Here is a 12,620-nt window from a genome sequence, read left to right as displayed (position 1 = left end):
ATGGACACAGGGCAGGGAGGAATTGGAGTAATTATTAGAGATGAGAATGGTACGTTTTTTGATGCTATTGCACGCCCCTTTTCTTTTGTTCGTTCTACTCTATATATGGAAACTGAAACTATGAGGACTGCCTCCTACTTGTTATTCACCAAGGTATGATTAATGTTGATGTTGAAACTGACTGTGCTTTGGCTTTACTAAATGAAGGTGTGGAGGATCGCTCTAATGTGGGCTGTATCGTGGAGGATTGTAAGGCCTATTTGAAGTCTATTTCTTCTGTCAAGATACGGTCTATTTAGGGAAAAAAAATACAAACAGTACCCAACCTAAGGCCCACTCCGAATTTCTATACCCAAGTTTCCGAAACTATCACAATGATACCCCAAATACCTTGCCCGACCCAACATATGTACCTGCCGTCCATGACGGCGTTATCCCGTATGCCACGTGACGTATTTTTAGGGGTAAATCCGACCAAGTGGTATGTTTTTTAAATTAGTATTAATAAATTAATAATTAATGAAGAGATAAATTAAAAAAAAAAAAGTACGGTTATCTCTCTCTTTCGTCCCCATTTAAATCCAGATAGATAAACCATGCTCTCTCTCTCTCGCGTCCCCGTTCAAATCTAGCAAACCCAGAAACAATCAATAATGGTGGAGGAAACATGCCATTAACAATGGTGGAGTCTACCCATAAACCCATTAATGGTGGAGTCTAAGCTCCAACATAGCCGATCGAGAGACCTCGACAACCTCTTTTCTGTTTTCCTCTAATTTTTCTCACAATCACTTTCTTCACACTTCATCCCCTTTTGTTTTCTGCTCTTGTTTTCGCCGTTGCGTGTAAAAAAAGGGTTTGCAAGAAGAAATCTGGGGAAGGTAGTGTTTTTATTAGCTCTGATTGTTTGCTTTGGGGCTTTATTAATAAATAATATATATATATATATATATATATATATATATATATATATATATATATATATATATGAATGCTTTAATGAGTATGTAGTGAAATTGGAAAATGAAAATAGATAGGGAAAATAATAAAGAATGCAATCTAATATTATTGAATTGGAAAATCTAGGGAATATAAATATAACCATTTTTTTGGTATAATTATTGTCCCTAATAGTCATTTTATAGTAGGTTATATATGTCATTTAATAATTCATAATAGAGTGAGGTCAAGTGAGCAGATTTGGAGATCCCAATAGAAACTCTCTTTAAATTAAACTTCTGCCTTGTTTAATCTAATTCGATATTGATCAAGTACGTGGAATATGCGAGCTTAGCATAAATAGTTAAATACCATCGAGCAAAGACTTTCTATCCCCAATCATCATTTTCTGTATATATTTAGACGTTTAGTTCAACATTTCAATATACACATTGCAAATATCGAGATTTTTCTACTTGAATATATATCGTTTTATCTTTACTGTGATATAAAATTGTTTATGCTTATTTGTAGTTCGGATTAGAACATATATATATTAGGAGAATCTGTTTTTTTAGAGCCTTAGGGATGCTTTGCAACCTTTCTGAATCGTACATGATGCGGCTTTCTTTTACCTTCTTTCTAGTACTTGTTGTAATGAAACATACAAGTGAAGCCGCTGATAATGTTAGCTTTGATGAAACCTACGTCGTTCGATACAGAAATGATCATATCTCGAAGCTAGACCAAGGAAGAGAAGTTCAGCTCTCTTTGGACTTGGCCTCAGGTAAATCTATCTCTTAATCGATATCCATACGCTTTCTATATAATGTTTATGAAATTTGTTGCTAGGATCGGGGTTTAATTCCAAGCATGGCTATATATAGTTCGGGATTCTTTGAAATGAAAATAAAGTTCGCAGCGAGTTAGTGTTGACAAAGTTGAGTGTCAAGTTTCATTGCTTCTGCGCATGTTGTCTTTGCTATCTAGTTGTTGTGTAAGTTTTCTTTTAGTCGGAGTCTTTTGGGCTCCTTCAGTCAGTCATTATATAGTTTCAGTGTGAAGTCTAGTGGTCATTTCGGTGTATGAGATGTTGTCCAAAATCGTTGTAACCAGTTCATTATTAATGAAATTTTTTCTTGATAAAAAAAAGAAGAAGTTGGCAGCGAGATATTCTCCAGGAGTTGTCGCCACATTTTATGTAAGAAATTAAATTACTTGTACATTTTTCCTCGTTTTGTTCATCATAAATTAATATAAGCAAAGTTACTATTGAATCTGAACTTTGGGTCGATGACAGCTAAGTTCACATCCAGATAATAAGCCTGGAAATCATGATGAGCTAGACTTTGAGTTCTTGGGCACAGATGGACCTGTATACACTTTACAAACAAATATTTTCGCAAATGACAATGGGAATAGAGAGCAAAGACTTCATCTTTGGTTTGATCCCACAAAGAATTTTCATAAGTACGGAATCCTATGGAACCATCGCCAAGTAGTGTAAGCAGACTCAATCACTAGCTACAAACTACGTACGGATTTCAGTTCTTGTTTTTCACCTTTATTCTTTCCAATCTCCATTATCTTGTTAATATATTTTGATATATATTATAATTAGTTGCTATATATACCACAATATTGTGATTGCATCTCTAAAGCGAAAATGTGACCTAATCATATGGCTCATGATCGAGTTCTTTGTATCTTTGTTATATGGGTCTATTCACACGGACGGATCTCATCTCCGTAAGAGATATGACAAATTAATCAGGGTTGTGATTGATCGTTTGAATAATGTTGTTATATACATCTATGTCATATTTATTGGGTGATCTCATACTAGATATTTATTGGGGTTATAGGTTTTTTGTGGACAACATCCCCATTAGAGTGTTCAAGTACAATACAAGGTTTGGGTACGGTGCAAGGTACCCTTCACAACAGATGTCTGTGGAGGGAAGCATATGGAATGGAGAATCTTGGGCATCAAGTGGGAAAAAGATTGAGTGGTCTCAAGCACCTTAATTTCCAGGCACAATACCAAGAATTTGATATATATATGGTTGTCCATTTGGAGCCAATTGCTCTTCTGAATCTCAACTCTACTGGTGGAATTCAAAGGAGTTCTATGAACTGACCCCAGAACAACAAAGAATCTACAAGAAAGTGACTCACAAATACATGTTTTATGACTATTAATTGTCATGATAGACAATTAACTCGATGGTAGCCATGTTTTATGATCAACAGTGATCATAACATCGAGTTAAAGGAGACTTTAAATCTGGCGATGAAGATAAAATGCCGCAGATTTTTCGTATAGTCTTTTATTTTCCAAGAATTATGTAATGGCAATTATGCCTTAAATCAATAAATGACAATTGTCTTAACTCTTTCTCACTAGACTCACCCAATTAAGTATGATGTCTAGGAAACTAGTTGAGATTAGTGGTACTTAAGTGAGTTTTGCTCCACCGACATCTCTTCTTACTTTCCTGGTCATGTTTAATTGAAGTTACCAAAAGAATTGAGTAATTACAATTTATCTAAATTTGATTTTTACTTTGGATTAGATTTTGGTCCAGAAACTTTGATGTAATCATTGGCTATTATTATTAATAAAGTGTCGATTCTTTAATTTGAATTATTCTAAAGATATAAGAGCCAATGGTTTTTATGTGTTTTTATGTGGAAACACATAGTAAGAATGGACATAAGTTACTTTGCATTACCTCTAATGACTACGGACGAAAACGAGTATTAGAGAAGCTTATGTGTCGCTCTAGTAGGTTATATGTAACCACTATTCAAGTAATTAAGTCCAAGGACATCATAAGAGATGACATTTGGGACACTGACACATATAGGCTTTGGCATGACCGTTTGGGACACCCAGGTCATGATATGATGATCCGTAATACTAAAGACTTCACACGGACATCCCTTCTTCAGAACGAAGAGAAGTAAGAATCAAAAGCCGATTCAAAGAGAGCATTGCACCACCGCCGCGCCTTGGGGCGCTGTCGCCGTGCACCACCGGCCGGCCATCGCCGGCGCCGTGATCCCCCCGCGGCAAAATCATGGCTTTGACGCCATGTATGGAGACTTGGCTCCTCTCTCTACTTCTCAAAGTCAATTGTGACATTGTGGCCAAAACCTTCATTAGTTGATTATAAGGCCAATCTTTTGTTCTGTAAAGCCTGTTTTTTAGGATCGAGACCATCCTATGCAAAGGACACTAAAGAAATAATTCCATTCTTACATAGAATCCAAGGGGATTCTGTGGATCAATTCAACCAACTTGCGGACTGCTTAGATGTTTTATGGTGTTGGTTGATGTGCGGACACGCTGGTCACGTGTCGCGCCATCGTCCACTCGTAATGCTGCTTATGATAAACTCCTGGCCCAGATCATATGGCTACGGGCTCACTACCCGGATCATTCCATTCAGTCAATTTGACTTGACAGTGCTAGAGAGTTTACATAGAAAATCTTCGATGACTATTGCATATCATTGGGAATTGATATTAGGCATCATATTCCCATGTACACGCCTCAATGGTCTCGCGGAAAAGTCACCATTAAACGACTATGATGGTAGCCTGGACATTGGTAATGCGCACCAATATTTCCGCTTGGGGTTATGCAATATCGCATGCAGCTATGCTAATTCGTCTACAACCCATAGCCACTCAACCTTTATTTGCGTTACAGCTAGTAACTGGGTGCGAGTCTAATATCTCGTACTTATGCATATTTGAGTGTGCATTTTATGTGCCAATCGCGCCGCCACAGCGCATCAAATGGGCCATTGCAACAAATGCATATTTGTGTTGGATATAAATCTCCAACTATAAGTCCGCTATGTAGAACACCTGACAAGTGATCTCTTTACCGCTAGATTTGCGGATTGTCACTTTGATGAGACAGTCTTCCCGTCGTTAGGGGGAGATTAGAACATCAACGTTCAACAGTAACGACAGGAATTGTCATGGTCTGTCCCCACTATGTCTTATCTTGATCCCCTAAAAGTATCGAGATCACATATACCTGCAAGGATGGATGTCCCCACAAGAGGACATGGTGCCACCCAGAGGAGATGGGTATGGTACCACCACCATGGATGGTGGTATGGTGATGCCACAAGGTGGCATAATGGCGTCATAGGCCATGGGTTCCGCTAGAGAGCATAGGAGACCCATAGGTTCGATGGATTCTCGCCCTAGAAAGAGAGCGAGTTTGGCACAACTTGATCCATTGATCATTGATATTCAAAATCCGTCTGATGAGAATATTCTAGATTGTGGTTATGTCCAAGAGACATCGTTGGGGGACGCCTCAATGTTAGAACCAATTCCTGAGAGTATAGAGATCTCTACAAACTACACTAGTGTATATGAGGACGTGGGATTATTGAGATCGATGACAGCGGACCTTACTCCGTTGAAGAATGCCAACGTAGAGAAAATTGGCCTAAATGGAAAGATGCGATCCAGGTTGAATCGGATTCACTAACGAAGAGGAAGGATTTCGGGCCTGAGATGCCAACACCTCCTAACATAAAACCTGTTGACATTAATAGGTCTTCGTTAGATAGCGTGATGAGAAAAAGATATGGTAATCTCGCCTTATGGCGCAAGGCTTCTCACAAAACGCCCTGGAATCGACTACGAGAAGACATATTCTCTCGTAATGGATGTCATTACACTCCACTACCTTGTCAGTTTGGTAGTTTCCAAATAACTTAACATGTAGCTTACGAATGTGGTCACTACATATCTTTATGGGGATCTAGATACGGAATAATGAAGGTTTTTTATGGACTTCATTTACCCAAATCAAGTGGCTCTAGACTACGGCGCGCGTTTGCAATGAGGTTGAAACGCTCACTAAAGTGACTACTTGATTGGAAAGGGATATGATGAACTATGCCCACGCGTTTCCATGATAAGTTCCGGATTTGCAATTGTCGCGGTTTATGTTGATGAATATAATTTGAACCTTTGAGAGTTAAGGGAAACCGCTGAACACCTGAAATCCGAGTTTGAGATGAAGGACCTTGGGAGAACACGGTTTTGTCTTGATTTAGAAATTGTATACCATGCCAATGAATGCTTTGGCATTTTGATAAAGTCAAGATGCACTCCCATGGCCGTCCGTAGTCTTGACCCTAAGAGGGATACGTTTCATCTAAGGGATGATGACGAATACGTGTTAATTGGCAGAAGTGCCTTACTTAAGTGCAATAGGCGCATTATTGTACTTAACACAATACAAGACCGGACACCTCATTTGTTATGAACTTATTGGCTAGATGTAGCCTTGCGCCAAAGCGATGCCATTAAAATGGTGTAAAGACAATCTTTTGATACTTAAAGAGTACGATAGATATGAGCTTGTTTTATCCCTACAGAGAGAAAATGAATGACGGAAGAATGTGATCAGACCCTATTAGGCATAATGCCACCGTCCCCACCACCGTGATCGGCGAGATGGCCGGCACTGGCACCACCAAGAGTGGCCGGTGTCACTCTCCTCCCCTCCGTCAAAATGATGGTGATGTTTTGATAGGTTCTGTTGATGCAGGGTATCTCTCTGACCCTCACAAATGTCGCTCCCAAACAGGTTATGTCTTTACCATGGGAAGCACCGCGATATATTGGAGGTCTACAAAGCAGACATTTGTCGTCACTTCCTCGAATCATGCAGAGATTATTTCTCTACATGAAGCCGTGCGTGAATGCATATGGCTAAAGGTCTGTAATGAGACATATTTGAGGAATTTGTGGTTTGAAGTCTACCACAAATGAACCTACATGCATATATAAGGATAATGTAGCTTGTATCAAACAAATGAAGTAAGGTTTTCATCAAAGGCGACAACACCAAGCATATATCGGTTAAGTTCTTTCATTATCAGCGATAACATACACTTCTAAATATCGAAGTGACTCAAATCTGATTAGAGGATAATGTAGTGACTTATTTACTAAGTCGTTACCTAAATCCACTTTCAAGAAACATGTAAAGAGTATCGGATTGAGAAAGTTATCCGAACTCCCATGATTGTAGCAATCAGGGGGATGCATGATGTCTACATGTTTGATCTCGAAGAGTGAAGGGCGTGTTGTACTCTTTTTCTCCTCCTCGAGGTTGTTTTCGTCCTACATGGTTTTTATTTCTCGAGCAAGGTTTTTAACGAGGCAACATTTGAAGCGCCATGGTGTCACGATGACATCACGTTTGGACGACACAAGGGGGAGTGTTGAAGGATATTCGATTTATGTGTGCCTTACCAAACTATGATTACTTTCTATAGTTGTAATAGGAGAGAATGTTCTAGATTCTTAGATCTAATTAGAATAGGATTCCTTGTACTCAAAGATTATGTACTTGTATCCTCTATATATAGATGCTCCTATTATCAATAAAAGTTACAACTATTCTCCCAATTCTCTCTACAGTTTATCTTTTCCTTAAACAGATTCTTCTTTTTAATCCTAGATTATTCTAAATGTACCCAACAAATATCTAAATACACCCAGCACTTAAAATATTGTCATGTACTTTCCAACGTTACCCTTACTTTGGTTTAGAAACCTAGTAACCAGATCCAAGAGACGTCGACAAGACTAGGAATTGATCTCTCGCAATTGGACCTCAACTCTATCAGTCTCCCTCATGGAGAAACCTTCAGCATTTCAAGTGACGATGAAGATATCGACAACGATGCGAATTCGGAGCTGCAGTCCAGGTTCGGCAACATAATCGTTGTTGATATAACCTTCCGGTGGTTCCGATTTAGAAGCTTGAGAAGCTTGAAATGTCATTCGCATAATTTACAGCAAGCTAACAATAACCTTCTGGTGCCCACTGATCAAGGAAGATGGATTTTGGATGCCTCTTGAACCCGAAACGCAAAAGACCATGGGCTATATGCTGCTTCATTGAGTTCAATACTTTTTTGAAAAGCCGAACTTGCCAAGGAGAAGACTCATGGATACAAGCTGGACAGATCACACATTTTCTTTGTCAGCATGTTTGATGACTTTGATTGATTCATGAAAGTTCCTGATCAGTGGGCTCCTCTAGAAATAAGACTATTGTTCTCTCTCTTTCGTCTCAACTCTCAAGTCTTAATTGTGATGATGGAGATGACATTTAGGTTTATATCGAGTATATGTTTGTTGGGTTTGAAACTTTGAATGATGCTTGCTGGGTTTGAATGGTGCTTGCTGCCTAGAAGATTGCTGGGTTTTTGGCTGAGTGTATTTTACTTAAGGGTAAATTTGGAAAATTAAACACAATATTCTAGAGCTGGGTGTGTTAAGATATTTGCTGGGTATATTTAGAAATTTTCAGGCTTCGGCCTCTTCATTTTTACTTTCGTTGTCTTCGGAGGCAGTGCCTCTTTGGAGAGAAGTTTGGGTGTTGCTGGGGCGGTGTCGGGGGGCCAATTTTCTTTTGGGACGGGTTCGGAGGTAGGCGGCTATTACTGGGAGGAGTGGGATCCGGGTAGATGCTACGGCTTTCTCAATGGGTTGCCTCTTCCCGGCGGGGCTGCTGCTGCGGGGGCGAATCGGTGGGTGCGGAAGGGGGTCTTCCTCTGGCCAGATTGCGTGTCGGTGTGGGTGTTGTATCCCACTGGTAGAGCTTCGCTTTGTGGTGTTGGTGATCGGTTTTGGGTCCCCGACGTTCTTCGATGCCAAGTTTCTGGTGGGGTTTTCAACGGTGAAGGACGCATAGAGCAGGATGACGTTGATTCAGTCTGGCGGTGGTGGTACCACAAGTCAATTGGTGGTGTAGATCTGGCTCTGGATTGGGTTGAGGTTCTTCCCTATGCAGAGTTCGTTGTCAGTCGGATTTGGAGTCCGATCTGGCCTTCTCAAAAGATGTTGGCATGCGCAGTTCAGCGTCATCAGATGCAAATTGCCGGGTTTACTTGGAGTACTCCAGGTAACACATGGTGCTTGGTTTGGAGGAAGGGTCTACATCAGATCCGAATATGGGATCCAGGTGGGTCTTGGACCCGACCCAGGATCTTGTTACAACTTTTCTATTGGGTTCCCTTCCAATTATTGCACTGGTTTTGGGATCCTGATGTTTATTTGTATTGGGTTGAGGACTCAAGATTATAGTATTTGTTCGAAAGGGATCGTATGCCAACACGGCCATGTTCTTACACCCTTGGCCGACTTCGATCTTTTGATGGAAGATTGCCCTCTGTTCTTTCTCATATTGACTTTTGTCTTTTTGTGAGTTGGATATGTATGGGTAGTCATACCATCGACTACAACATTCACTACACGGCAGCACTCCGTAGTGGTAAAACAGCGCTTGCGCTATTGCTATATTCTTATTTTCTTATTCAGAAAGTTTGTACCTTGAAATTATTTTTGATTATCAATAAAGTCTGACCTCCTTCAACTCAAAAAAAAAAAAAAGAGTAATTGCCAACACCTCACATTTCGGATAGAAAAATCTAAGTTCTCATCTTACTCACTAGGTGAATAAGACCTTGAAAAAATTGTTCGAAGAAAAGATCAAATGATTTGAAAAATTCTATGGTATATATATGTATGTCACACACACACACACTTTTTGTAAAAAAAAAATGCATGTCATTGCTAACGCGAGTCATTTTTTAATGTAATTTTAGTTCTGTTACAGGTACTTACTCTACTGACAACTTTATTATAAGTTTGTAAAGAAATTTATTGTCAATATTGTAACTTGGTTCATTTATATGCAAACAGTGTAAAACGAATGTGGTAAATTTGTTGTCAATGTAATATATTTAATTTAAAATAATTATAATTTAGATTCAATTATATGTAAATGAATATATGATAAACGTACATCACATTTATAAATAAAAAATAATTATTTTTTATCTTAGAAAAAAAGATATTGAATATATCTAGTGAGCTGACGTGAATATGAAACAGAATATAATCAAGTATATAGATTTTGCTACGATTAAACTATATATTTGCATGATGGCAAGAACAAATATTCCAATCGAACTCTGAATCACATAGGACAAATTAAAGTTGAAATGATAAGAAACCGTTATGGCAGGGTTGTATTTTTGGCTGTAATGCCAGGGTTTGTTATTTCAATCGCCATCATTCACAAAACAGATCACTCGATCTCACGGTCACACTCACACCCAAGCTCACATCTGTGTATTCATGGAGGGTTGTACCTTAAATTAATTAGTAACAAACTAGAACAAAATTTGATCCATCTTTCTGAGGGACGTCAAGCTTGACTGTCACAACAGCTGCTGGGGTTATTGTTTGGAGTTTCTTTCGTGCACTGTATAGCTATATCACAAAAGTGCAGAAAAAATAATGCTGTCGAAGAATAATTAAATTTCATCTTGCCAGCTTTCTATTCAAATGGCTGTCTTTGTGATCCATGAAAATTCTGGACTAACAAGGAAATTATTGTGAGCAAAACCTAAAGTAGTTTTGCAAGTGGTTGCTTATTAAAAAGAAGAAAAAGGGGGTAATAATGATGTAATTTGGTTATGGAGATGGCATGGAGAATAGAGAATTCAATAGCGTGTGGGTAAGAATGTGTAAGGTAGAGAAAATGATGGCTCACGCCCTTTTTGCTCTTTTGAGTTCTTATCAAGTGTTCAAATCATCTTCTATATATAAGTAATAACTTCTAAGTCCATAACTTGCACCACCACCTCTGCTAGACACTAGCTAGGACCTGCATTTTGGCAATGGCTTTTTCAGTGGAGGGTTTCGTTGTGTTTTTTCTATTTTGTGGTGTGATGCTTGCAAATGGTGATGTTGGCTTTGATGAAAATTATCATGTCATATGGGGTTTTGATCATGCCTTGTATCAGGATGGAGGGACAGGGATGCAGATTTACTTGGATCAATATACGGGTTATCATCATCTTCCTCATTCTTTTCTTTTTCTAATTTTTGTTCAATTGCTAGCAATAATCTCTCCATGCAGGATTCAAATCATCAACTTAATGTTACAGTATATTCTCACTTTGATCGATCGCTCAATATCATTTCTGCTGTTTAATGTAAATGACATATATAGGTGCCTTATCAACCAATCAACCATGGAAGCTGGTCGGGACTGTGTTAGCTAGGCCTACCAGGCTATGAAGATAATAACATTGATTACGTACTAAAATATAACAAGTAGATCATGTTCAGAAAAAAAATGGCTAAATCGATCTCTTTTAGAGTTTTAGTATAGCTCGTAAGTTAATAAGTAAACCCTATGGCCATGCCAGGGTTAGCATTAGGGAATATGGGATCTATACGTAACCTGCACGATGCACTAGTACGTACTACTACCACTAACTAGGTCAAGGACGGTCAAAGGCTATAGCTATTAGCCCAAAAAAATAAGTTTAATTCTCAATATTCCATTGATTGTTTCTTAAAATTTTTTTGACCTGAGATTTTCTTCTTTAATTAATTACCTAACAATATATTAATGCAGGGGCTGGGTTTCAATCCAAGCAATGGTTCGGTTCTGGGTGGTTTCATATGAGGATCAAGGTACCAGTGAGGGATTGTGCTGGAGTTGTCCTAGCTTTTTATGTGAGTATTGTTCCATTCTCTTTAATTAATCAAATATGCCTCTTTCCTCTCTCTTTAAAATAATCTTAAGAGTCCCAAAATGGTTATATGAGGAATTTAATTCATGCTATTAATTTACTATTGGTAACAGCTAAGATCAGAGGGTGATCGTAACCAGGATGAGCTAGACTTTGAGTTCTTGGGTAATAGAGAAGGCAAGCCAATCACATTGCAGACAAATGTGATTACAAATGGTGATAACTTCAGAGAGCAAAGGACACTTCTTTGGTTTGACCCAACAGCAGATTTTCATGACTACAAGATTCTTTGGAACCATCATCAAGTTGTGTAAGAATTATGTCCCTCCAGTCGTATGTATTTGTACATGCATATCAGAACATTATTTGTACTTGAACATAATCTATTCTTTCTCGTGCAGCTTTTATATCGACGATATCCCCATCAGGGTTTTTAGGAACAACAAAAAAATTAAGGTTCCCTATCTAACGCGACCGATGGTAATAGATGCAAGCATATGGGATGGATCAGATTGGGCAACTGATGGAGGCCAAACAAAGATCGACTATAACCATGCACCATTTAGAGCTTATTTCCAAGGGTTTGACATGAATGCCTGCTCACTAGACAAGTCCAAGACCAATGTCTCGGAATGTTATGCTACAAAATATTTGTGGAACCACAGGGTCTATTGGCAACTAAACCCAACGGAACAAGAAGCATATGACAGGGTGAGAAGAGAATATATGAACTATGACTATTGTACTGATACGCAAAGGTTCCACACGCTTCCCCGAGAGTGCACCAGTGATAGCTAGTTTGTCATGAAAAGAGGCTTTACAAGAAAAGAAAAGAGGAGGAAAAGGGTACCAATATAAGGGAGCTACCTAGTTTACATCACATCACACAACTGTAGTCTTATTATATCCATAATCCGTTCTTTGAGAAGCCTCAACTTTTTTTTTCTTTACATCTCTAGCATGTATGTTGCAAACAAGCTCCTAATTCCAATGAAAGCTAAAATATGCTTAGTATCAATTAATCTAGTAATACAAAGTCTTAGAGCATCAGCAATGGGGACCTATATTTGGGTC

The 12,620-nt window shown here is 38.6% G+C and overlaps 1 protein-coding gene and 1 pseudogene across 1 annotated transcript; both read left to right on the top strand.

Moving 5' to 3' along the window:
- LOC133737703 (putative xyloglucan endotransglucosylase/hydrolase protein 1) lies at positions 1–2,967 on the top strand (annotated as a pseudogene).
- Positions 2,968–10,639: 7,672 nt separating this feature from the next.
- On the top strand, positions 10,640–12,564 carry LOC133740402 (xyloglucan endotransglucosylase/hydrolase protein 2-like). Its single transcript, XM_062168348.1, has 4 exons — positions 10,640–10,851; positions 11,429–11,529; positions 11,660–11,856; positions 11,948–12,564. The coding sequence occupies exons 1-4, from the start codon at positions 10,683–10,685 to the stop codon at positions 12,342–12,344; spliced, it is 864 nt and encodes a 287-aa protein (XP_062024332.1). The 5' UTR covers positions 10,640–10,682; the 3' UTR covers positions 12,345–12,564.
- The last annotated feature ends 56 nt before the right edge of the window (positions 12,565–12,620 follow it).

Source organism: Rosa rugosa, chromosome 3, assembly GCF_958449725.1.
Source record: "Rosa rugosa chromosome 3, drRosRugo1.1, whole genome shotgun sequence".
Classification (NCBI taxonomy): domain Eukaryota; kingdom Viridiplantae; phylum Streptophyta; class Magnoliopsida; order Rosales; family Rosaceae; genus Rosa; species Rosa rugosa.
The sequence above is the reverse complement of the archived record's forward strand: the minus strand, read 5'-3'. Positions and strand labels throughout refer to the sequence as shown.